The sequence below is a fragment of the Photinus pyralis genome, unplaced genomic scaffold (assembly GCF_008802855.1).
Source record: "Photinus pyralis isolate 1611_PpyrPB1 unplaced genomic scaffold, Ppyr1.3 Ppyr1.4_LG3a, whole genome shotgun sequence".
Lineage (NCBI taxonomy): Eukaryota > Metazoa > Arthropoda > Insecta > Coleoptera > Lampyridae > Photinus > Photinus pyralis.
In genome coordinates, this window is record NW_022170509.1 from 10,967,017 (window position 1) to 10,995,015 (window position 27,999).

At 35.7% G+C, this 27,999-nt stretch overlaps 1 protein-coding gene and 1 long non-coding RNA gene across 6 annotated transcripts in view; one reads left to right on the forward strand and one right to left on the reverse strand.

Annotated features, from left to right (window-relative positions):
• Positions 1 to 120: 120 nt before the first annotated feature.
• On the reverse strand, positions 121 to 27,989 carry LOC116165488. 2 transcript variants are annotated; one of them, XR_004144159.1, is made up of 4 exons: positions 27,930 to 27,989; positions 27,821 to 27,881; positions 733 to 2,084; positions 121 to 599 (listed from the first exon to the last, which is right to left on the reverse strand). It is a non-coding gene; the product is annotated as an uncharacterized LOC116165488 (long non-coding RNA). The 2 variants fall into 2 exon arrangements; XR_004144158.1 differs by having other exon boundaries at positions 122 to 599; positions 27,821 to 27,947.
• The window catches only part of LOC116165486 (aryl hydrocarbon receptor nuclear translocator homolog), an 88,775-nt gene continuing 63,021 nt past the window's right edge, over positions 2,246 to 27,999 (forward strand). Inside the window, exons 1-2 of one of the 4 annotated variants that reach the window (XM_031479965.1) lie at positions 2,246 to 2,506; positions 2,804 to 2,852. In XM_031479965.1, coding sequence (XP_031335825.1) covers positions 2,479 to 2,506; positions 2,804 to 2,852 — 77 coding nt within the window. In that variant the 5' untranslated portion in view covers positions 2,246 to 2,478. Of the gene's footprint in view, positions 2,507 to 2,577; positions 2,723 to 2,803; positions 2,853 to 27,999 lie in introns of those variants that run through there. The other 3 variants (XM_031479964.1, XM_031479969.1, XM_031479966.1) reach the window with 3 other exon arrangements.

Below are 27,999 nucleotides of genomic sequence, written 5' to 3' on the forward strand. Positions count from 1 at the left end.
GAAGCTACAGCGACAATACTACATGAGGCAACTTTTGCCAAAATTTATTGTCAATATATTAACTCATGCTCATGCTCTCAATGTAAAATTGTATCATTTGTAAAACAAGACTTTCTGCTAATAAACCATGTAGGTAGGAACAACTCCATCGTTATACTTTTGTTTGTTTACTGCACAAAAATGATACACAGCATTTCTCTAAAACATAATTGTTCATTAAAATCTCTACACTTAGAGGTGATATGGGGTTTACAAATTATTAAGAATTGTGAGTTACAACAAAGAAAATGTATACATGTTCCTGAAGTTGATAAAAAATCTTATAATGTTATATTATTTTCTGTGACAAAAACAGAACAGACAACACTTTTGAACAAACTCAAAAATGAATAGGTAATTCGCAAAAACGTTCCATGGAATCACCTTTTCCGTATCGATCGCCTACACACCTGAACAGGGAAAAGTTATTATGTCGCATCTTCCATGGATCACATTTTTGACAAAATTCGTCTCGTTGCTTGACGTATTCCTCGCAACGCCTCATGTCCCCATTTGGTTCATTGTTTGTTTCTAATAGCTTGATACACAGATCAAATCACCTGTAAATAATGAATTCAACATCAATCATGTAAAACATGTAGAAAACTACTTATTATTACTATTATGCTTTCTAACTTTTCAGCGTTTGTTCAAACATGAATACAAAATAGTAGCAAAATCTTGCGTACCTACCATTTTTGCCATGATATGTAGTGGCGGACATGAAAAAATTTGCAGAAATAGTACTCTCCACAAACAACAACCCGATGGGCCAGGGTATCCGCTTCCATTCACCCAAGCCTTCACGTGACGCTTGGCGACCGAAAAGGAAGGAAAATCGTCTCTAGAAATATGGCTGTATACGGCGCAATATTTTTCCTGCAATCAAAAATGAAGAGGAGAGCGTTTGGCAATTACACAAAGGGAATCATTGGGTACTGTCTTGTATGCCTCGAGGAAGGTTGTTAGAAATAGGGATTCAAACGAGGTCAGTTTCCTGACCACGTGCGAGTGTCTCAGTCTACCGTAGCCATATGTAAGTGTGGGAATAACTGCACAGCTAAAGATAGACTCTAGTGTCATAAAAGTATATCTCCTCCCCGTTTCAAAAATTATTAATTTTTTATAACCATGTACTTTGACATTACATCGAATATTTTTTTTCCTTATTTGATTTTGCTTACAAGGTCCACATAAAGCAGGACGCACACTATCGCGGAATGGAAGGGAATGGAACGGAACGGAAATTTTGAAAACATATAATTAAGTTAGAGTTCGCAGACTACCGCGGAATGGATTGGAACGGAATGGAAAGACTTGGATTGCTCACTGAGCGAATTTTTCCGCGGTTCCACAGCCCCCTTCGTTTAGTTTAGACGAAAGCGCGTACAAAGCGTGTTTATTCCTACAGGAAATAAACTAAAATAGCGCTGACATTTCACAATATACCGTACCCATTTTGTGTTTGTTTGATTATTGAAATGAATGAAGAATTTTTAATTAATATATTATGTGATTATCCATACCTATATTTGTCATACGATACAAATTTGCGTTTTTTTTTGTTTTCTCCCTCATTTCTTCAAATTCAAACTACACACAGCGCTACAAATTCTTCGTCTGACGTGTCCACTGCGAAAGAACATTACACCCTACAAACAGGATCAAGCTAGTCTGGTAATAAATTACTCATATTTAAATAATTTTGTTCCGCGAAATTCCGGGCTAATGTGTGGAGATTCAGAATTTCCATTCCATTCCGCTCCGTTCCATTCAATTCCGCGATAGTGTGCGTCCTGCTTTATCAACCCTTCCCCGTTTCATTTTTTTGAGAATACCAAACCCGCCTATTGTGAGAGTTGTAATTTTTGTGGTACAGACCACGTCCTAAGTGGGGCTTACTGACCACCCTCTGGCTATAGAGCTGCATAGCGAAACATTTTGAGAAGCGATGGAACATTTCAAATTCAATCACGAAGTTAGCGGTAAGCGTTAAAGGGCGCCCTTTTTGATATTGTGGAGTCTAGATTTTTGCCTCGTCTCATCTGTAACAAACGAACGATTATTTTTTATTATTTGCAGGAGGTCGAGCTAAAAACATCGAATTGTCCTGGGAGACGTACTTTCGTGTGGGTACTGTGGGTTGCAGGCGTGCCATTTAAATTAAACCGCACGAGCCGTTGTAAGATAGGCAACAAATTTAACATGTGTTTATGAATCATTGGGGTTACAAGTTTGTGAACATCCCTTAACAAGATGGCAGTCCTCCCACCCTATGTGTAGTATTTTTCTACTATGGCGCTCGTATCTTGTAAACATAGCCGTTCTTTTTAACGAAAATTTGTAATTACAAGACAAGTTTATGGTAGTAAAGTGTACACAGATCGTGTTTTTCGAATTACGTAAAGAACTAGACTGTATGAATGGTTTTTAATACAGATGTCCGCTGTAACACACTCGGTGTCAGGTTAGTAAATCGTTTTGTGGCTTTTTTCTTATTTATGTAATGCAATTCCGCGATCGTTATCTCGTCCAAGCATAACCTAATTATTTAAACAAGTCGGTGCCTGGATTGTCAGACACTTACCCCCCAACTAGACGATTTCTAATGTAAAAATAGAGGGGCAAGTTTCACATGTAACATTAGATTCCTTGTTTCCCTTACAAATCGCTTAGTGAAAGGGTAATAAACTGGTGTAGTAATTGTTTATTGTTTAGTGTAAATATTTGCATTTTACATGTATCAATGACAGGTATTTTGTAGGTGCTGATCCCACCAAGGGCATCCAAAAACGTAGGGCAGGAAGTATAGGGTGAGTGAATTTTCATTTTTTTATGCAAATTTCCTTAAAAACGGCAGTTTTAATTTTTATAGCGAAATCGTAAATGTCGGTAATATAGATAACCATTATCTAAATTATAGCCGCGCGTTTATATTGTGTAGGTAACTGAGGACACCTATGAAACATAATCGCAAATACGTCTGACTCATTCCGCGCGCGTTTGACTTACAGCCTTGGAAAATGTTTGGCAAGGCCGCTGGAATCGGAAACTTTTACGAGACTGTTAACTAGCTGTATAAATGCCGTAAATATGTTCTTAAAGAACATTGTAGATCTCAAAGTGTAAATAAATGACATGCTGCGAATTTTAATGCTTCTTATAAAAAATAGGGTTTTACTTTAAAACTTCCTCGAAGACCAAACAAGTTCTCAATAAACGGTGTAATCGGAAACGATTTACAAAAGCGTTTGTACTTTTTCCGATTGGAATTAGTGAATAACTAATGATTTTGTTCAGCGCCGCAGCTATCTGTGTTCCGTGTGGGTCAGACCACAATCCCATTTATAACCACTAACGTTATGGACGTTTTGGTCACAACGACTCCAAACTTTACCACAACCCTAACTTTGCAGAATGACCACAACGTGAACGTAATCTCGATGATGTCGATCGGTCTGTCTGCCTGTACCGATTTAAACCAAATTTGGTACACATATTCCTACCTATAAAAGGAAGAGCTCCCCTTTTGGGTAGAATCGCGCATGTGCGAGTGCGTCAAACTCTAATTTCTGGCTAAACAGCTGAATCGATTGGAACCAAATTTGATACTCATATTCTTAGACCCAAAAGGGCAGAATTGTGCATTCGCAGGTATACGGGTATTATCTGTGATAGCCACAGCAAATTTTTTTGGTGATAAGTTATTCGGAATTGCTGCATCGAGTTAGAATTTACGATAGTCTTCAAAATTAAGTTCAAATGGGATAAACACTTAGTATTCAACTAGGCGTTTCTAGTAAAGGCAAACATATCACCACAGATTTAAATATACTATTTAAATCTGTGATATTACGTATAGCATAACTCAAAATGTCAATTATGGAGAAATTTGACCATAACTGGTTCTAATAAAAAGAAACGTAGCGCATACATTGAAAATCACACCCGCGCATGCGCACATATGTACACAGTTCCATTTTGTTCAAAGCCGCCAATTGTTATTCACTGGTGGGTTTTAAGTAGTTGATTTCTGTTTCCGGACAACTGCTTTAGGTACTTATCTAGGAACTTCTGAGCAGAGAACAAAATTGGGTGGTGGAGGTGCCCAAAAATGTTGGAAATAAAAAAGGCTCTAAAATATTGCGTTTGAGACCTACGCCTGCAAATGTCTCACAGGATTGGAACTAGTTCTTCATTCAGAATTTTGAGTATGCTCTTTTCGAATTGGTTAAAAATGAATTTTTTTAAGTGAACTTAAGTAGTGGGAATGAATAAATTAGGGGTGTTCGCAAACAAATTATGTAAAATATTGCGGCTGATATTAAATCTACAAACATTAACCCATAAATAAACCCAACATTGAAAATTATTTATAAAAAGCTGTGGATACATCCTTATTGGCTTTGTTTAAGGAATGACGTGTGTACCGGGTGCCCTATTGTGGTTGAGACTGCAGTGTATCTCAGCTGTTTTTAAAGATAGAGACTTGCGGTTTTCGTGACCCTGTGCCAGTTTTTTTTGTGAAACTTTTAATACCACAAAATAGAATCAATCTAGCTACGTTTGTTTCTGAGAAACCGGGTGAAAACTTTTTGGGATGTTATTACCATCCATGTACTACTGATACATCAATGCAATCAGCAAAAAGAATGCAAAAAATTGACGTTAAAATGCATGTAAATACATGGTGTTGCATTTAAAAAATACAAATCCAAGAAAAGATGGTTCAAAAATTTTTTTTACTACGCCACTGGATTCTACGTAAAAATACCTAAGATAGGCAGTTTTAATAATGAATATTTAAGTATCTTACAAGTAAGATGTCACACCCCAAAAAGTCAAACTTTTCGTTTTCACCCTGTATCTCAGGAACAACGTAGCTATATTGATTTTGTTTGGGGTATTAAAAGTTTCACAAAAAACGTGGTACAAGGTCGCGCAAGTCTCTCTTTAAAAACAGCTGAGTCTCAGCCAAAAAAGGACACACGGAATACTCAAAATCTATTGCTGGCTGGTTATCGCATAACTTCAAACGAGCTTTATCTGGATTTTGTAAAAATAGTGTAAAAATTCCTACCCCAAGATGGTGCACTATTAAGCGGAGGCGAGAGAAATTGTGATCTCGACGAAAATTGGTATTTGGAGGTGTTTCAACATAAATAAAAAATGAATTTTTGAAAATTCGAAGAAAATGCTAACTGCAATTGGTTTTTACATTTTATTATTGGAGCTACGAAGTCTGTGAAATTAACAATTATTCTTAGGGTCGCAACAGTCAAATCAAATAGTTAATTGTAATACTTTTGTTTATAATTTTATTTAATTTTCATACGTTTTTTTACATTTTTTTTAATGATGCATATGGTAATTTTCATTGCATCTCTAATACTTTGTAGCTATGTTAGTAATTGATTGAGAGTGATTGTACTCTTTTAAATGTTTATTCTGCTGTATAGCTCCAATCTCGGCTCCAATAATAAGAAAGTTAAGGATAATGCCGGTTTTTGGTAGACTACACTGTATAGTAATAATTTTTGAATAAGCATTCAGTGAAATTTCATTTCTTCGTATACTTCACTCATTAGGAATTTGTATACCTACACATATTTTCCCTATTTTGCTTTGTATTTCATGAACCCCTAAAGCGGATCTAGAAAAGCGGCAGAGCGGTGTGACCCTACGGGGTAATTGGAATTGACCCATTTTCAATAGGTCATCCGTGCAAAGTTTGAACCGAATCCGCCTCGGAATCCGCCCAAGCGTTTGGCAGTTATCGCGTTCACGATTCCTATGAATTTTGCATCGCTTTGCTCTGCCACTTAATTTTGTTATATTGCTGTCATAAACAAACAAAAATCACTCATCTTTATTTAACCATTTGAGGTAGGAGGGGGGTTCAACGTCGTGGTCGGTGTGAAAATTCACTGCTCTTGGTAAGAAAACTTAAAGTCTATAATATTGTACAGGGTGGATCAAGGTAGATTCTTTCGAGAACTGAGTTTTAGAAAACGAAAAGAGCCCAAATGTGCTTTTATTTGAAGATTCCGTAGGAGAGGCCATGACTTAAGGAGGAAATGAATAGATTTTGGGTCAGTCAGTCAGTCCACTGAGGGCACAAAACTCGCACTACTTCCTTATACGAAGAATCGCATACGATTTTCAGTAAGGGAATTTTTTGACACTCGGCTCCCATTCGGAAACACGACTTTTCATCCGGCTCATACTCAATAGCACTGATCCTTGAACTCGTCAAAATCGATTGGCGATGGTTGTCTCTTTTCGTTGCCGAATTACAACGGACAGACAAAATCATCACGTGAGGGCAATTTCTTTTGGTAAATTCCCCTAAAAACTGAAATTTTTGTATTTGAATTTTTAAAATTCCTAAACCGAATTTTAGTCAGCACACAAAACTGCAAAATATAAATTCCACTAAAAGTAACTTATTACAATTGACTCAGTCTACGAGTGTTGCTGGCTGACTAAATGGGAATAATACCACAAAAACTGGAGAGCTAAATTTATGTGGTGCCGATCAATTTTTTGTGAGGTTCAGAGGGGTGAAAGACAAGACACTACTTGTATGCTTAATTAAAATCCTCCCGTTTCACGAGGTGAGGGGAATTAATTAATTTTTGTTTTTTAACAACAGTTAACGCAATCAAAATGTCGTAATGACATAAAATTAAAGAAAAGTGCTTTTAGCAAAAACCGTTCAATCAAATGAGCTGATGCGATCTGACAGCATTCTCGTCGACATTATTTCGAATTAGAATAATATTGTGTACGTCAATACCGAACACTCTTCGAGATTCAATTATGATAAGACTCTTGTTCATTTCTTATCAGTTAATAAATAGCCCGTAATGCCTCTGGTTGTATTAAATGTTGGAACATCTCGTGTTTATCAGGTTCTAACCGCCCTCGTTGTACGTTATTAAAGCTCTTAACGGAAAAATGTATTACTTTCGCCGCCCCACTTTAGACAGGAAGGAAAATTTGCTTATTTTCTTGATTTAATTTACTTTTTAAGTGTCCTTGCTTACGTAGGTAACAAATTAATTTACTGTCTCGTTTTCGTTACAAAAGGTAATTTATTCTGTGACGTCTGCCAACATTTTGAAAAAACTCAAAAAACTGGTCGCTTTGCGCGTATCGTGACCTTTTACTGAAGTTAGTTTCCCATCGGTTCGGTTCCTGGTGGACACTCTGTATAATTCGTGATATTTATACAATACAAAATCACAACGATTTGGGTAATGAGGGAGACGTACCCGTATTTTTTACCTTTATTTTTTTAAGTGGGCGTTGCTCTTGTATCCCTATCACCCCCATAAATAAGCCCCCCTACGAGTGCCTTTTTAACGCGATTCAAATTTTTGCGGTTGCATTTTCCTAGCTTGATATAGGTAGCTATTGCGATCACCGTTTTTTGGACATGCCAAAACTCAAAATTAACTTAAATAATCGACGGATTTTGTTTAAATTTTGTATATGTATATTAGGCATACGGAAACGAAAAATAAGGGGTCGGATTTTTGAAAAAAATGTTCCAGCGCCGCAACGTCATCGATCTTTTTTTTTTCAAAATGTAGCAACAAATTTTGTCATACAATAGCCATTACTATAAAGAATTATTCGAATTTTCGTATTTTTTTCAATCAATTTTTTAGAGTTGTTGTTTCTCTAGTGTTCTAGGCTATGGGGACTTTTTCAGATTTCAATCAAAACAGTAATGAAATTTATTCCCCCGCAATGACCAAATGGAGCAAAAGAAACATAAACGGATAGGACTGAGAGGGCGCGGAGATGCCAATATTTTTTGAATATACTCGAATTTTCGGATAATTTTTAATGGTTTTTAAATTTTGTTGTAATGGTTTTTAAATTTTGTTGTTCTTTCTACCGAGAGTAATTATGTTCAATTACTCTATTTTAGGACAAGCTTGTTTATGGGAATTTGACGTTTTTAGCGCATTTTTGCAAATTTATTTGTAAAAAGTAGCTTTTAATCTCACTTTGGGTGGGTGGGTGGCTGGCTGGCTGGCTGGTCGGCTGGCTGGCAGCAAATGTGGGCGCGTAGAAGAACTCTTGTAGAAAGGCAACGGGTGTACGTGTATCTACAAGGCCGTGTAATTTGTAAACCTTGGGGACAGGCCTACATGATGTGGGGTTGGCGACATCTGGGCGTCGTCCTCGAGCGTAGTATACTAACGTGAAGGTTTTTCAGTTTTTTCCTATCTTCTACTACAGTTTTGGTCCGATTCTTTTCAAATTGGTGTCGTCGGAAAGATGTTGTAAACGCGCACAACTCCGGCGGAATTTTGTTTTTTGGCCTAGGGGCGAAATTAACGACCTTTTGCATGGCGCGCGCGCGCGTCTTCGAGAGGTAGTCAACTTCGGGCACCTTTTACCTTCCGTTGCGAATTCTGTCACGCGTTTTAACGTTTCGTAAATCTCGAATGGCTGTCTCTCTTTCTCGTGTCGCCAATAGTAGCTCGAGCAATGAGAAGTGCCCCAAAAATTAAGTACTTTCTTGTGAAAGGTTTTTAGCGAAATCCACCAAAATGTGGGTGTAATATAAGTATGCACCGAAAAAGGAAATGTGGTAGCCTCCGACAAGATCTAACTGATGGTGGAGAAAAATCTTCAAACGCGAATTGCGGGTGAACGGGACGTCGGAAGTGGGTACCGTCAAAGGGGATGTGGTAGCCCCCAACACGATCTTACTGATGGTGAAGTTAAATCTTCAAACGCGAATTGCGGGTGAACGGGACATTGGAAGTGGGTACCGTCAAAGGGAATGTGGTATCCTTCGACAAGATCTTTTATTCATGGTTGAGTCAAAACTGGCTAATAGAATACTGATCCCTTCGATCTCACACGAGGACTTTGATAATTTTTTGATATTTCTAGTGACTATTTTGATATATAGCTGCTACTTGTTTCAGTCAGAAAATGCATATTAATCGTTTGAGAAGATTTTTTTAGATTTTAATCAAAACGGTAATGAAATTTATCCCCCAGCAATAGCTAAATGGAGCAACAAAAACTTGAACGGATAGATTTAGAGGACGCGGAAATGCGAATATTTTTTGAATTTTTGTATTTTTTAATTGTCCTAATTTTTGTAATTTTTCAATTTTGTTGCTGGTCGTTGAAGTAACAAATAATAAAAAAAATGTTTTTTTTTTACTTATACTATTTTCAAAGCAGTAGTATTTTGCTGAAAAGTGAACAGATAGATTGAGTGCGGATATTATTTTGAATTTTTCGATTCTTCGGATTTTTTAAAATAAATTATTTTAAGTTTGCTGTTATGGCTCTCAACTTCATTTACTCTATTTTAGGACGAGCCTGTAAGGGTATTTGGCGTTTTTTGATATTGATACTATCCATTTTGATAATAGCTGGTACTTGTTTCAGTCATACGATGCATATTAAGCGTTTGGGACTTGGGGAAGAATTTAGATTTTTTTCCAATTTTAATCAAAACGGCAATGAAATTTATTCACTCGTAACAGCCAAAAAAGACATAAACAGATAGATTGAGAGGGCGCGGAGTTGCGAATATTTCTTGAATTTTTTTAATTGTTCTAATTTTTGGAATTTTTTTGCTGGCCGTTGAAGTAACAAATAATAACAAACTTTTTTTACTTATACTATTTTCAGAGCAGTAGCATTTTGCCGAAAAGTGGACCTAAGAAATTTTTCGAATGTTATTAAATCATTTTTTTGAGTTTGTTGTTTCTATCAACCATTTGACGTTTTTTCATAGGTACTTCTACTGACTATTTTGATAAAAGCAATATAGCTGCTACTTGTTTTAGCCACATAATCCATATTTTTCAAATTTTAATCAAAGCGGTAATGAAATCTATTCCCCCGGCAATAGCCAAATGGAGCAACAAAGACATGAACGGATAGATTGAGAGGACGCGGAGATGCGAATATTTCTTTGAATTTTTTTAATGTTTGTATTTTTTAATTGTCCTAATTTTTGTAATTTTTTGTTGTTGCTTGCCGTTGAAGTAACAAATAAAACTAAATTAGATAAATTGTTTGAGTTTGTTGTTGTTTTATTTGACAATTATCTTCAATTATTCTATGTTAAGAGGAGCATGATTGAGGGTGTTTGACGTTTTTTGATATTTCTACTAACTATATTGATATATAGCTGGTACTTGTTTCCGTCAGAAAATTCTTACTAAGCGTTTGAGACTTGGGGAAGATTTGAGATGTTTTTTTAGATTTGAATCATAACGGTAACGAACTTTATTCCCCCGCAATAGCGAAATGGACCAACAAGACATGAAGATGGATTGAGAGGGCGCTGCGATGCGCTTATTTTTTGAATTTTTTTAATTGTCCTAATTTTTGGTAAATTTTTTATTTTTGTTGCTGGCTGTTGAAGTAACAAATAAAACTTTTTTATTTGTACTTTTTTCAGAGCAATAGCATTTTGCCGAAAAGTGGACGTGAACGGAAAGAATGAGAGGGTGGGGATATTTTTTGAATTTTTCGGATTTTTTAAATAAATTGTCTGAGTTTGTTCTTTTCCTCGACTATTTATGTTCAATTCTATTTTAGTACGAGTTTGATTAAGGGCATTTGACGTTTTTTTTGATATTTCTACTGACTATTTGGATATATAGCTCGTATTTGTTTCAGTCAGACAATGCAAATTAAGCGTTTGGGACTTAAGGAAAGATTTTAGATTTTTTTCAGATGTTAATCAAGTAAGAAAATCATAAACGGGTAGTTTGAGGGGGCGCGGAGATGCAAATATGTTCTGAATGTTTGTATTTTTTAATTGACCTAATTTTTTAAAATTTTGTTGCCGGCCGTTGAAGTAACAAATAATGAAATTTCTTTTGTTGGTTGTAAATGTGCTGTAATGTAAAATTGAAAAACAGAATGCCAGCAACCCTCTGCAGTTAAGAAAAATGCGTGCAAAAGTGTGCATCGGTAATTTATTAACGAGTTCCTAGCGAGTTCATAATTTTGCGGTGTCTGTCGGTCTGTCCGTTAGCACGATATCTCGAAAACGAATGGGCCGATTCCGATGAAATTTTGTAGCTCGATTCTTAATTAAATGTGTAGATCGGAGTTCGTGAATTGGCAATTTAGGCTGAAAAATAAAGAAGGCCCTTTTGACATCTCCGTTAGTTATCAACCGAATTGCATGATATTCATATAGGTTTAGTCATATAATGCGCAATGCGAAGCTATAGTCACATCCAGGAGCTAATAATAATAATAATAATAATAATCTTTAATTCTAAAAATTGTAAATAACAATTACAGAAACGTCAGATCACAAACAAAACATGTATGGACAACAGAAAATATGTGGACTAACAATTCAGGTGCATCCAGTCATTAGGTTTTTATTACCTAGAGATATATAATCAACAAATTCATTTATTGAATAGAAAGAATTATTTTGTAATATTTGTTTCGTTCTATTTTTGAAAAGGGAGTGGTTCATTTTTTTTAGAGTTTCAGGCAGATTATTAAATAATACTGAACCGGTGTAAAACGGAGATTTTTTATAAAATGAATGTTGGTGTTTTGGAATCAAGATTTTATTTTTACCTCTGGTGTTGTGATCGTGAATTTGACTTATTTTGTTAAATTTGTGTTGGTTTTTATGAAGATAAATAAGTAATTTAAAGATATATATACAAGGCAGTGGCATTATTTTATGATTTTTGAAAGTGTCCCGACATGTTTGAGCGTAATTAAGATTGTACATCAATCGTATTGTACGTTTCTGTAATATAAATACTCTGTGAGTATGTGTACTTGCTCCCCAACATGTAATGTTATAGCTTAAATATGGATACACAACCGCGTAGTAAACTTTAAGCTCGTTTACTATATTTGTTTAATTTATTCTTTGTTACGCAACATTTCCAAGGGATGCCATTTCTATTCGCCGGTTGTTTGAGGTGCTATAACGTAGCACTAAAAACCAGAAGGTCAAGCTACCCGCTGCAAAATGTGTGCAATTACGCTTTGTTCTTAGGTACACCCCTTGAAGTTCTCTTATCATTTACAATTTTCATTTTTTTATTGGTAAAGGTGCTGTAAAATGGAATTTGCAAGCAAGATAATTTGCTGTATGGTACGACCGTGAAAGTTTCGCGGGGGGAGGTTACTACAAGTAGGTAATGGGAAAACAGATTCCTAGCAACCCCCTGTGGTTCTTAGAAGACGGTATGGTAACTGTGACGTGGTTTTTAGTGTATGACGTGGTCTTCGCCAAAATGGGTTTACTACCTTTGATTGCTACTTTCACAGGGTATAGTTGAATAAAAGTATACATTGCGCATTGACACGATTTGGTGCCATATTTAATAAAAAAGAAAGGTAGGAGGCGCGCGTTTTATTGCCAAAAGTGCATCAGATATTACCGTTTACCGGTTATAGACCTAAGAGGGAATCGATGGGGACACCCTGTATAACTTTTCATTCAGAATTTTTGTTAATGCGGAATTGTTCGTTCCTGGCACAAGACGCTCACTTTGACGTTATTTTATTGGCAGACGTACACAATTAAGTTCGTTTAAGTTATGTAAAAGTATCGTGGAAGTTACATGCGGTAGTGTATTCAGTAGACTTGTGCATTAAGTTGGCTTTACATACGTGAATAAATGAATACTTGAATAGCGTCTCTGTGTATGTAGGGAAAGATGGATAAGGTGTAAGTTTTAGATTAACCTTAACAATGTGCACGAAGCGGCATCAGTATTCATAGGGAGGCGGCCTAACACCGTCCTGGTCCGGAACGCAGGATGAACCCGGATTTTGGGAATATTGTAGCTCTGCTATCAAGGATAAGATTTAAAGCCTTATAAATGATGTGTCTATGAACTTAAATCCTGATGGCTTTACGAATTCATCTTCATTTTTGTAATTTTACGTAGCTTTTGCTAGTTTTCCGTCGTAATCGAAAGCCACATAAGGAAAACATCGAAATGAACAAAATTTGGACACGAATTGTTTGTAAAGAGGTGCGAAAAGTCATATTTTTTCGTCTGAAGCTCTATATTGCTTATTAGACAAAATGGTACCGGTTAGTTGATCAAATGATGCTTTTTGTCTGACTTGGCTTCCAATATATTACTAATATCTTTTGCATATGAACATACCACGTGTTAATTTTAAAAAGGGCCAGTAGGTGAATGTAACTAAATAACATAATTAACAGTGGGTTCTTTGCTAACGCATCCGGATATCACGAGCAGTTGACATTTTTAAGGGTTTATAGTGAACCGATTCGCTCCTCTGCTATTTTTGTTTCCGTGACGTTCGCCTGATACGGTATTGGGCATTTTTTTTTCTTTTCCGCTATATTTCCAATGGCCACTTTTAAATTGACACACTGCATAGTTACATTACATTACGCAAGTCCTCTAGTAGCCAAGTTTTGCTAGCATCGTACAATAAACAAGATACGAAGAATCGCATACGATTTTCAGTAGGGGAATTTTTTGCCAGCCCGCTCGTATTCGGAAACCAGACTTTTGATCCGGCTCATATTCAATAGCACTGATCCTTGAACCCGTAGAAATCGATTGGCGAAGGTTTGACATCGCTGTCTCTTTTCGTTCTCGAGTTAGGTGAGGAACATACAGACAGATGGACAAAACCATCACATAAGAGGAATTTTTTTCTTTCGAAAAATTCCCCTAAAAAGTCATGTAGGTTTTTTTTGAAAAATAGAAATGTTCTGGGGGAGAGTAGAGTTCTACACAGCCTCTTATCAGTTCTAAAATATTTTTCGTAAAGGAATTTTATGACAAACCTTATAAAAAATTGAGGTCTTATGCTAAATGCCAAAGGGTCTGGTTAGGGTTCCCGATCGCACTTTCTCTAAGAATATTTTGACTTTCAAAGTCCGCAAGAGGGTACAATATTTTTTCAAAAATTCATTTCTTAGGATTTTTGGGTTACATCACTGGAGTTCTAAGTTTGGCCATAAAATCATTGTTGACAAAATTCGTCTATCTATAATCCGTTTCCTGTACGGAAATATTTCGAAGTCCGCAAGAGGATGCAATATTTTTTGAAAAATTCATAATTTTTAGGACTTCTGGCACCATAAAATCAATATTGGACAAATTCTTCTATCTATAATCGGTTTCCCGTATGGAAACACTTCAAAGTCTGCAAGAGAGTCCAATATTTTTTGAAACATTCGTCATTTATTAGGAGTTCTGGGTAGCACCACTGAAATTCTATTAATAATAGGTAATAAGCTTGGCTATAAGGCGAAAAATTTATAAACGTTAACCAATTGATACTCCGTGTACTCTCGCACATTATCTTCTCCTGATGCAAGATTGGTAAAGCGTTATGTTTCCTGGTAGCCAGAAAATTTTTACTGATTCTCCGTATATTAGGAACAGAAACACCTTCACGCACATTTTATTCTCCTGATACAAGATGGATAAATATGTATGCCAAAGTAAAAATAAAGAAAATGACCTCGTCGTCCATCATGTTCTCTTGATAGGCAGGGAAATTTCACAAGGGATGGCACCACCGGAGCTTGATCATAACATTATGATTAACAATTTTGAGTTCTGGATAGCACCTCAATTACATGGACAAAAAGTTGTAAGTGTGACACTTCCTTACTTGCAGCCGATTTTGTGAATTAGCACAATAATTTTTTGCCCTCACTTTCCGCGACCTGAGTTATATAGAACCTCTAATAACATTTTAATTATTTTTTCTAATGGTAACCTTCCCCTATTATTTGAAATTATTAATATTAAAATAAAGTACAAAAGGGCATCTGTGTCAAAAATTGCGAATTAAAACAAATTGACGGGAAAAACCAAAATCTCATGACAGTCATGACCAGTAAACGAGTCACTTTGGGACCCCGGAAGATAATGAAAACTTCATTTTCGGGTCCCTCCTTAGTATTAATTTGTATATTTGGTCATTTTTTAGCCCAATTTTTGTCAGAAAATGAGAACGGTGTATTTGTAACTAATTTTTTTAATGACGTTCTGACTCCTCCCCCACTCCCCAGGTTTTAGCAATCAACTACACAATTTTTGAAAATTAATTGGAATGATTTAAAGAATTATCTACAGCTAGTTAGTGTACCTAATTATATATTTATAGTGTTTTAATCACGCATTAGGTTTTCTATAAAAACTACCCACAGCATATTATTTTCTCAAATTTTAATTAATTTCGTTCGAGTAAAAATTAATTTCGTAGGCAGGTCGAGAATAACTTGTATCACTTAATGTTTAAAACACTACCTATAAATTGTACATATTTGCTAAATTATCGACCGCCATGATTGGTTACGATATTGTTTTAGTATTCCACGTGTTGGCAATCTGTGTCGCGATAAGACATGCACTTTTTATCATTCTGTTGTTTTACACCGTACTACCAGCGGATTCATTACTGACGCTTAATTGTTTTGGAAAACAGATTACGAACCGAAGAGTGACACAACTCTTCCCTGTGCCCGACGTATTTTATAACCGCCAGCCGAAGCTGGCTGTAGTCATTATTCTGCCACTATCGCACTCAATTTATCTAAAATAACGGCTTACAGAGGCGACACAATTATTTTAGTGCTGGAGATTGAAATTAAATTTACCAAATTTTTTCGCTCTCATATATACCGAGTGTTTGAAAATTAAACGCGTGTTTTGCGCACGTTTCAATCTTTAATCGATAGTGCAACGTTTTGTACTTTAAACAAACCTTGAACGAATTTATTCATATTTATTTATAAGCAAAAGTTAACAATAACAGATACTAAATACATTAACAAAAGTTTACCATTTGCGAACATTTTTTTCATGGTTTAATTTGAATATCGATTCGTAACCAAATACTGCGTTTCGAAGTCATGGACCAGCTTTATTGTTCAAGAAATCTTCATTTGTTTATGACTTTTGGCTAGGAAGCTGTAACACATTTTGTTTTCATGAGTACCAAGTGAACTTATCCAAGTGATCGATTGAGAAAAGTCTCCACTTACAGGCTAACAGGAACAGACAGACAGACGCAAAGTGCCATTCCATAAACAAGCCTTTTAACACGCTCCTTATACGCATCATTGTATGGGACGTTTTGTGTACCTACGTAAAGGACTTCTCTCACACAATTTTACAACACTAATAGTTAACCAGAAACTTACTCTACCATTAGAGTGGTTACATTTACTAACTGGGCAATTAAAGCGAGTAAGGTGTAACTAAATCTAACGGTATAAGCAATAGCAGGGACACCGCGCCATGTAATTGTTTTTTACCAGTTATTTATCCGCTCATTAATGTTGTTTTTTTACGCTATCCTGAGCTTGACAATCTATTTCTCGCATTTAAATAAAATTTAATTAGACCATGCGTGTATGCTTAAGTAACATTGTAATCGGCACTCGCCATTCTGAAAAATCGAGAAATTCTTCTGTAATTTTTCCACTTAGACATCATGTTTTGCGTTGGCTTTTCATTTGACGCAGCGCTATATGATTTAATTTGCAATTTAAAATTTGTAGTCTCGAAATATGGGCAAAAGTGAAATCAAAAAACACAAAAATTCTACCATCGTTACAAACTTCAATCACGTGGTTTCCACGTTTTAGGTAGATTTCAAAAACCTATTGTAATTGTTCCAGTATATTTATAGGTTTATATACAGTGAATTTTTTTAAAATGCGAACATAGGAGTTTGCATGCAATGTAATTTCCCTATGTTCGATTTTTAAAAAAACATATCAATCTATTGAGTAGTTCAAATGAGTAGTAGATAAAATTGACAGCTGTCACATTTTTAAAAATGCCACCGTCCAATTTAATTTCTAAATCGGTTAGGTGATTGCTTAGAATGTCAAGGAGGACACTTCGAACATTTATTGTAGTTGTTTTCGTTATTTATTTTCTTATTTTCTTCATTTATGTATTGAATACGTCAAATTAATAGAATGTCAAGTGCACATGACCTACAAATAATTGAAGGTTGGTTCGCATTGAATTGTAGTGACAGAGCGTGCCCTGCGAGGTCAAGTTATTGCAAGTTTAAGGAAAATTTCTCATAAGTTGCTATGGCCTCACATTAGGCCAGTCAAAATCGACAATAAATCAACAAAACATGATGTATCTCTGATTTTTTGGTATGTTGTTTGGACCCATTAGAGTAGTGTATACTCAAGTTTGCAACTCTCTAAAAGTTGTGGAAAAAGTGTAGTATACGAAAAACCGCGACATTTTAGGACTTTTTGCAGTGTTTGCGTTATATTTCCTTAACTATACATTTTTCGACGAAAGTCACTATATACGTTTTTGAAGAGTATTAAATGTATAATAATTTGCGCCTAACTCGAGCTCTGTAGGTCAATTAGTTACCGAATTACGGCACTTTGAAGATAGTCATTTTTTTCCAAAAAGTGAACATTTGAGTTTTACACCTTCTTTAGATCGAAATTACGGGTAAACTATTGATCCTACGAGTAGAACTTATAAAATAGACGTTGTAGATAATTTAATTAGCTTTAAGTTAAGCGTAAAGTGGGGTCTGCAGGTCTCGTAGTTCTCTCTATATCTAAAAAAAACCGATATAAGGTAAAATCGCATTCCATACCTGCTTTCAGGCAAGCGCAGCCACCTCTGCATCCCTTTTTGCATTTGCAAGAAAGCAGTTTCAGGAGTTCTGGGAGGGCAGGGGGTTACCGTCTGGTAATGGGAATGAGTCCAGCCGAGTTCAATTCCCAACCCCATTCGGTGGCCTGAGCATTGTCCTGGAGACCACGTTTTACACTGATGGCAACTAGTGAGTGGATACCACGTTTTTGAACAACTATCACTGATTCGTCCTCAAGTGGATATCGACATATAAAACAAGAGCCGAGAGGTACTGGCATTGTTGGAACCTATTCACAACACGATACTTGGTGTTCCAAAAACGTACAAATTGAAACACGAGTTACTCACAACGGAGGAACAAATACTGTGTGGTCAGGAAGAAACTAAGAAAGCGGGGGAACGAGAGAGGGTTTCATATACGATTAACGACACTAAACATGGCATTAACAATTCATCATGAAGTCTGAAAATCTGTAAATACTTTAGCGCGCGCGGTGTAATAACGTTCCCGAGCCCCAGCCAACCTCTTCTTTATTGTTTTTCTGTTTTAAAGATGTTTTTATTTCGCCTCTTTAAAATAGTATATTGAAAGATAAGTGTTACAATGCGACTTATTGTAATACGACTATCTTGTGGCACGAGTGGCGACGCGAAGCGTAGCCACGAGTGTCCGCAAGATAGGAGTATTACAATAAAGCATTGTAACACGCGTTTTTCATACTATTTTTTCTATTTCGGTGCTTTAATTTAATTAAAAAAAATCATTATCAAAAACTATAGGGAACATTAGAACTAACATGTTTTATGTTGGGAACACTTTTTATGCCGTTAAGTTTTAGGTTGGCAGCGTAGTAAGACTGACATTTTGAAATTCAAACATGGAAGTACCCAACGAAGTACCTACTTGTACTAACTAGTAACTGCCAACTTAAGAGATGAGTTACCAAAAAAAACGACTATAATCACTGTCTTTGTACAACTGTTTTCGGCCGAAAACAGTTGTACAAAATCATCATTGTAACACCGAAATAGAAAAAAGTATTTTTTAAGGCTCACTAATTTTAATCTATATATAGGTATAGGTATCTTAACTGAGTAATAAACAACCCTGTCAGCGAGCATGTTTTTGGCTCATAAAGATGATCCTTATGTTATTGTTAGCATAGTTGTCGGGAAGCTGTCATAAATTATGCGTGGTCTTACCAAGACTCGAAAAAAGTCATTTTTAGTGATGAATCTCGATTTGATATCAGTGTAGGCGATAATCGAGAAAGAGTTATCAAAACGGAAAACAAAGCATTTCACAAAGATTGCTTAAAGTGGTCTGTAAAATTCCCCAGTGGTGTAACGGTGTGGGGTAGTATGTCTGCAAATGGGCTGGGACAATCGCACTTTACAAATGGTAATGTTTATGCTCAGAACTATCAAGCAATTTCAGAACAAAGTTGATTGCCTTCACTTGCGACATTTTCACCTGATACAGACTTTGTTTTTTAACAAGACGGAGCATCATGTCACAGCAAAAAACGACTAAGAAATGGTTACAAGACCATAATAATAGTGTTTTAGAGGTGCCCTCATGCAGTCCAGATTTCAATGTCATTGAGACAGTGTGACATAAAATGAAGCAACGTTTGTGTATTCATCCGCAACGCAATATTGCTTCTTTGAGTGAAAAGTTACAAGAGATTTGGGGTACCTTTGGCATCGTAATGTAAAGCTCTTGTGACGACCATGCCTGCACGAATCCAGGTTGTTATTAAAGCCAAAGGGGATGTAACTCATTATTAAGGAATGGTGTCCGAACATTTTTGTGTCACTTTAAATTCTAATTTTATGGTGTTTTGTGTTATTTGACATTTGTAGCAGTTACTAGATATGTTTAATTTATAACTATAGTAAGAAAAAAATAATAAAATAACATACAATGATTTTAAGTTACAATATTTTGAGTGTCCGAACATTTTTGTGTTAGGGCTCGTATTAGGTATGTATGTTATTATTAGGTATGTATATTATTGCGGCACCTTCCTACGACTTACTCAACTTTGATTTGTGCCTTAAATTAAATCTATGAAATTGTTGGATATTTAAAATTGACTCTATGCAGCAAAAAAAAGTGATTTGACACATTGCTTTTTTATTTCCACACCAAAAAAACAAAAGATAAAAAGTTTGTGGAACATTTCTGGAAAAATACAAGTTTACCTTATATCGGTTTTTTTGAGATTTAGAGAGAACTACGAGACCTGCAGACCCCACTTTACGCTTAACTTAAAGCTAATTAAATTATCTACAACGTCTATGTTATAAGTTCTACTCGTAGGATCAATAGTTTAGCCGCAATTTCGATCTAAAGAAGATGTAAAACTCAAATGTTCACTTTTTGGAAAAAAATGACTATCTTCAAAGTTCCGTAATTCGGTAACTAATTGACTTACAGAGCTCGGGTTGGGCGCAAATTGTTACACATTTAATACTCTTCAAAAACGTATACATTGACTAAAGTCGAAACATGCATAGTTAAGGAAATATAACGCAAACACTCCAAAAATTCCGAAAATTTCGCGGTTTTTCGTATACTACACTTTTTCCACAACTTTTAGAGAGTTGCAAACTTCAGTATACACTACTCTAATGGGTCCAAACAACATACCAAAAAATCAGAGATACATCATGTTTTGCGAATTTAGCGATTTTTTGTGTCGATTTTGACTGGCCTACATGGTTTCTTTAAAAAAAATCTTACCAGTGCTCTTCATCATGAAGACTATAGAAACCGTTGCTGTTCATAGTCACGCAAGTTGCGCGTTTTGCTAATGGGAATGTGAACCGCGCACACCTCATAGATTGATGCGTTTTTTTTAAATCGAACATAGGGAAATTACATTGCATACAAAAGCGATGTTCGCATTAAAAAAAAACTCACTGTATGTATATATCACCTCCAAGAAACACTCTAACTTTCGTAATTATAAATCGATTTCGACCAAATCTTAAGAGTTGGTGTAACTCATAAATCTCTCGGCCAAGTTCGTGAATTAACAAATTCCGCCATATTGGAACAAAATAGCGGGAAGAAATCTGCCTACTACTATTTTTGTATATATATATATATATATTTCGTATTTGACTGAATTCTCCGGCGCCACTGGTTGATCTGATCGGGCGTGTTCAGTGTTTTAGCTGCCAAAGTGCCCAGTGCACGCAGGTGTATCCAAACAACCCTAAATAGCAAATTGGACTTGACCACCCCTATATGTTTCCTAAAATTTTAAAAATTATGTTCAAAAAATGTAGAATATGTTGCGTTATTGACCTTAATTAAGGGTTGACATGTGTAATACTAATCATGATGAAACAACTCTTCATTGGAGTGTATTAGTCGCATTATGGTTAGCTAATGAAAACCAGTTTAAAAATTACTTTCAAAATGTAAATTTATTGGAGGGTTGATATATGTAAGTTTGAGGTCAGTCATATCATATAAACTGCTTCGTTTAACAATTATTTCGAAAAAATGAAACGTGCATGTCTACGCTTTATTGGCGTTATTTTAAGGGTTGATAAGTGTACATTTATTATCACTTATAAAACTGCTGTAATTAGTGTCTAAACAACCCTAAATTAGACTTGACCATCCAAAGAGATGACGCCTAGTTAGCGTTTTTATAGGGGTTGATAAGTTTAGTTTTAATATCAATCATAAAATTCGATTAAATTAGTACCCAATTACCCTTAAACTGGGCCTAAAAAGGACTAAGTTAAAAAAATTTTTCTAAGAAAATGAAGCGCGTGTCTTATTGGCGGTATTTAAGGGTTGCTAAGTACAGATTTAATATCAATCGCGATATTTGATAATATTAGTGTCTAAACAGCCCTAAAGGTGACTTCCATTACGTTTATCTAAAAAGAAAGAAGGTTTCACAATTATTTTCAAGAAAATGAAAGGGGTGTGGTTAATTCTTATTTAAGGGTTCATAAGTGCAAATATCATGATTGATCATCCCCGTTATGTTTATCTCTTGAAGGACTAAATTTAAAAAAATGTTTGAAAAAAATGAAGCCTTATTTAAGGGTTGATAAGTGCAGATTTAATATCAATCATAAAGTTCTTTAAATTAGTGCCCAAAACAACCTTAAATTGGACCTAACCACCCCCGTTATTAAGCGGCAGACCAAAGCGATGCAAGCTTTATAGGGGAATCGATTGTGTCCGTCTGTCCGTGAACACGATAACTGTCAAACGCTTGGACTGATTTGGTTCAAACTTTTCACAGTTGGCCTATATTCCACATGTAATAAGCCTATTGAAAATGGGTCAAATCTAATGACCCCGTGGGGTCACGCTTCTCTGTCCCTGCCAAACGCTTGAATCTATTCAGTTGAAACTTTGCACAGTAGACTTATATGCCACATGTAACAAGTCTATTGAAAATGGGTCAAATTCGAGGTCAAATCCAATGACCCCGTAGGGTCATGCCTCTCTGTCTCTGGCAAACGCTTGAACCTATGCGGCTGAAACTTTGCACAGTTAACATATATACCACATGTAATACGCCAATTGAAAATGGGTCAAATCCGATGACTCCGTGGGGTCACACTCTGCCGTTTTTTTAAACGCTCTTTATGGGTTTATTCTTGTCTAAAAAGGACTAAGTTTAAAGATTTTGTCTAAGAAAATTAAGCGCGTTGGTTAAGTCTGATTGGCGTTATTTAAGGGTTAATAAGTGCAGGTTTAATATCAATAATAACATTCGATTTAATTAATGTCCAAACTACCTTAAATGGGATTTTATCATCCCCGGTATGTTTATCTAAAAGACGGACCAAGTTTAAAAATTATTTACACGAAAATGAAGGAAGTGTGATTAAGTCTGATTGGCGTTATTTAAGGGTTGATAAGTTCAAATTTAATTTCAATCATTACATTTGATTAAATTAGTGCCCCAACAACTTTAAATTGAACTTAACCACCCCCGTTATGCTTGTCTAAAAGGAAGGACTTTTCATATTCATAAACCATTCAAAAAGCCTCAAAATGGGTAAAATAATTTCAAATTGAAGCGTTCTAAGTTTCATGTCTATATCTCAAACGGTTTGGGCGTCAGAGCTTTGGTTCCATCGTTAATAGCGACCCTGTATATCAGTTTAGTGTCAACCACATACTTTGATGATCTCGTATGTAAATAGTGTACAAACAACCTTAAATTGGATGTGCCTGTCTCTATTACATTGAAAAATTATTTCCCCAAAAATGAAGGGTTAATAGGAGAGTCAAAGTCGGAAACTTTCTCTGTCCGCCCGGCTGATTGTTTGGTAATAACTTCTACTTTTTTCACATATTTTCGTTTTTAGCGTATTTTCCTCAAAGTGAAAAATCGCTATTGGCTGTACTTTGTCGTCCGTCCGTCACACGTACTCCTTCTACACCACTGAACCGATTTGGCCGATTTGAATGGGCTTGGTTCAAGGATTCCGTGCCTACCGATATTTTTTGGTTTTGCGCATGCGCAGTGTCAGACATTTGGTTTAACGCATGTGCGATGCTAACTTTTTTTATTTATGAAGATATTTAAATGAAACTTTATATGTAAACACTACGAATATAAGTAAAATTAACGACGTTTCCAAAATGGTGTTTTGTGCATGCGCAATGCCAACCTTTTTATTTATGAAAGCATTTAATTGAAATTTTATACATAGAAATTTGGAATAAAGACTAATCTAACACCAGTTTCAAAATTACTGTTTACGCATGCTGTAGGTTTTATTTATGAAGGTATTCAATGAAATCTCGAATGTGGACAATGCGTAATGCTATTTACGAAAGCATTAAAAAAAGTTTCATATGATGTAGACACTTCGAATAAAAGTAAAACTAATGCCCATTTTTGTATTTGTATACGCTCCACTATTTTTCATTTGAAAGAGAATGGGGTAAGGATCTCGTGCCTACCGGTATTTTTTCCTGGTCCTAGCATTTACATTATTAGGAGGAAAATACGCTCTCGTCATTTAAACTTGTTGTTTTATACGTGCGGCAGTTTGTCCCCAAAGAAAAATCTTGACGATTACTTGCTTTTGGGGCAAGGGTCACAAAACACGAATAAAATACTTTACCCTGTTCTAATTAGTAATTTGAATGGTACTAATTCGTTTTATTGGCTAACTTTTCGATTATGAGTTTATTGTTCATCCGACCAATCGATACGTGTATATATGAAAATGGTAGTATATGAAAAGTTAAATTTCGGAAAGGAAATTAGGAAATTACGATGCAGGGTTCAAAGTTCACCATAATTGATAGATAGATAGATTAAAAAGTTGCGTGCAAAACTTTCGCCCCCATTAATTCTTTTAAATGTGTATAAGTGCGTTGAAAGTAAAACATAAACATTGATTAAATATTTATTGTGTCTTACGTAACTCCGAAAATTTGCCCAAAGTTTCGTCGTTTGGTGACCATTTTAACAGACCGCTAATTAGTTAATGCTCGGGGGAAAGAATGTACTGTTTATATGAGGGGCTTATCGCTTATCCGATCTTAATTATAGGTATTCCTTTCCCAATCTAACTTCAATTAAGTGTGCAGTTGGAATTTGTAGTAAATTTTAATTACCATTTTTGTACACAACATTGTTGATTATAGCGATTAGGAAGTGGCAAATCTCAAAATCGGTAAAAAGTTTTAGTTTGTATACGTAACAACTGAAGCGGAATGGAATTCCAACTCTTAGTCTTAGGACAGAAAATTTGCAATGACGTAGCGTTTTGTTACGCAAGATCAATTATTGCTATAATTTATAATACATATTTCCATTTGATGTACCTAATGCGAACACTTTCATTAGCATCGCAGAACCAGTAGCAACCTGTCTAAGGCTCACCGAGAACGTGCCAAATTTTTAATTATTTTCTATCTCCATGAGCATTTAACAATGTTCAAATGTCACAAGTCAAAATATTATACGTATGAAAAATACTGTAACATTCATTGATACAATAGAAGTGGATAATCAAAACATCTCATAGGTGAGTAGCCTTGTATTTCTTCATGACATATATACAGGGTGTTACATATAAGTATGTAAAAAAATGGGTGGTAGAGGGGAACAAAACAAGCACTTTCTCCAAATACCTTCAAAAAAGTGGCGAAATTTGCATTTCTTCTTTAATTTTTGTCTCAGCAACCATACAAATTACAAAGACTGGTTGTACGTCTTTGAATAGGGTATGCCTATTCCGATTTTGCAAACATTTTTTTAAAATTCCTATCACGAAAGGGCGCACCCCTAAATGGGGTTGCGAAAAAAATCCATCGAAATTTGGTATCTGGGGGTTTTTTAACATAAAAATTATTAATCGTAAATTTGTTTACATAGCTAGGTATATGTAACATCCTATAACTCAAAATCTCACCACATTTCAAGGTTAAGTCTGGCCTCGGGTAAGAAAGTCAGCAATGTTGTTCATGAACTCATTAAGCATGTACATTGTACTTGTACACATCAAAAATCGTGAAATTCTCTCCAATTTCATTGTCCGCCCAAGTATTGCAGTGGGATTTTTTCGAATTTTCAAAGACCAATTTCAAATTCGTGATTTTCATTTTAAAAAACCCACAGATACCAAATTTCGTCGAAATCAGAATTTCTTTCGCACTTCCATTCAGTGGTGCGCCCTTTCGTCTTGGAAATTTTCAACATTTTTTTGCAAATCAAAGGTCAAAGGTGTACTACCAGTCTTTGTGTAGCTCTTATGAATACTGAGAAAAAAATTAAAGAAGGAACACAAATTTCACCCCTTTGTTGGGATCCCAAACGAAACACATTGGACTCTCGGTTTATTTGGAAAAACTGCTTATTTTGATCCCCTCTACCACCAAATTTTTTTACATACTTATATGTAACACCCTGTAGTACAACATTACATTAGATACAGGACTTCTCAAAACTATATAGTGTACAGGGTGTCCCACTAAAGATATTGATCAGTTACTACATTTTTAGTCAGTACAGATAAAATACTTTTATTTGAAACTTTTTTGTGAAGTGAGGGTTAAAGTATACTGAGAAACCCTGTTCTTTTATTTCTTCTTCACCACGATAGAATCGAAATCTTGCTTCAGTCGTGAAATACATACATAATTAAATTACTTAGAAAGAACGTGCTACACAGAAAATGGTTGGTTTTATATCCTTGTTTTTGTGGTATGGTCCGTGGCACGTGGTTAGTTATACAGGATGTCTCAAACTGCTTTGGTTTGTTTTTAATTTCAAAACTGTTTGAGATTACCTTGAGATTTACATACGGCACAAATTCAATCTCAAATCATTTTAAATAACATTTCAATTATACTGTAAAAAATTGTTCGGTTATAGAAACGAATTGTATAATTTCTCAGCATCAATGTTATGGACAATGCGAAATGGCAGAGTGCGACATCAATGAAAAAATAAGGTTTTAAAAAATCCTAGAATCCGATTGGGCTTAATTGTGAATCTCGGTCACAAACACACGTACAGAATAATTTTACGTATAAAGGTATGTGGTGTCAATTAGTCAATTGATTTTTGGCTAAACAATATGGGCACAAATTGGATTTTATTGATGTCACAAACACCAGAATTAATTTGTGGTTTGTTTCTTCGTGGTTACGTTCAACCAAAGTTAACACAAAATCAAGTCGTCGTATGAGATCGAAGGGACTTTAGCGCTTCCGACGTCCCGTTTACCCGCAATTCGCCTTTGAAATTTTAACTCCATCATCATTAAGATCTTGTCGGGGACAACCACGTTCCCTTTGTCGGTACCCACTTGCAAAAAGTCCCGTTTGCCCGCAATTCGCGTTTGAAGTTTTGACTCCACCATCAGTAAGATCTCATCGGAGGTTACTCCCTCCTTTTGTCGGTACCCACCACCGACGTCCCGTTCACTTGCAATTCGCATTTTGTGGTTTCGTTAAACCCCGTCATAAAATAGTACTCAATTTTTGGATACTTCTCATAGCTCGAGATTCTGTTGGCGACACGACGAAGAGAGACTGCGATTAGAGCTCTTAAGAAATTTTTGCGCGCCCAAAGTCGACTTCCCCTCGAAGACGCGCGCCTTGCAAAAGGTGGTTAATTTCGCTACACGCAAAAAAAAATTCCGTCACGCAGGAGTTGTATGCATTTACAAGGTCTTTCCGAACAATTTGAAAACAATCGCACCAAAAAAAAAAATCTCCAGGTTAGTATAACATGCTCGGGGATGGCGCCCAGATGTGGCCGCCTCACATCATGTAGTCCCGTCCCTAAAGTTGTTAATTACATGGCCCCGGTAGGTACATGAACACTACTCGTCTTTCTACATTCTTTTACGGATCTTTATTTGCTGCCAGTCAGCCACCCGGCCAAAGTGAGATTAAAAGCTACCTTTTTACATAAAATTGCAAAAATGCGCAAAAAATGGCAGCACGAATTGATGTTTCGTTCCACTTGCTACAAAAACTGTCCATTTCAACAGCCCTTATTTTTGAATGTATAATTCATTAATAACGAGAAAAAAGGGCGTCGCGCTTTATTGCAAAAGGCAATGGCGACTTACTTATTTAAGGTTAGTTAGTCCCACTGTACTGTAGATTAACAAAAATTAATAAGCAACAGACGATCAAATTTATATTCGCCTTAGTTTCATATAAAAAATCGACTCAGCTGGTCATTGGACACCCTGCATAATATGCATATAAGCAGCAATTTTTAAATAATCGGCAAAAATTGGATAATGAATTGAATGGAAACCTAACTCGTCTGTCTATATTTCTTATTTTGATATTCTAAAAAAATATACGATTTTCGAATTTTCGTATAAAAAGACCTTTTTGAGCTCCTGTAGTCGAGTATCAAGTATCAAAAAGTCTCAGTAATTGTTCGAAGAACGACGCTCAAAGGGCCCATAGTGTTAATTACTCCGAACTTTGAATTGACCAAATTCGTAAATCTGAGATAAGTGGAAAAAATCTCACAATTAAAATAAATCCCTTGTTACTGTCTCGTTAATTTAATCGTAATCGTTTAATTGGATTTGGGGCAATTCTTGCTTAATTAGCGCGCGATAATAATTTCTTGTTAATTTCTACGTAATCAAGAAATAAATATACTTACGCGTTTTGGAAATTCCCTCGGTCACTGCGAGCGTAAACTGCAAACTTATCCGATGGGGGCACTAAAAGTTTGTGCATCGTCTTTCCATATTCCATAAGCGTCTTCGTACCTGTTGTTGATGTGCCCCACTCCGGGTGGACGGCCCATTCCCGTACTGGCAGTACGCGAGCGATCCTTGT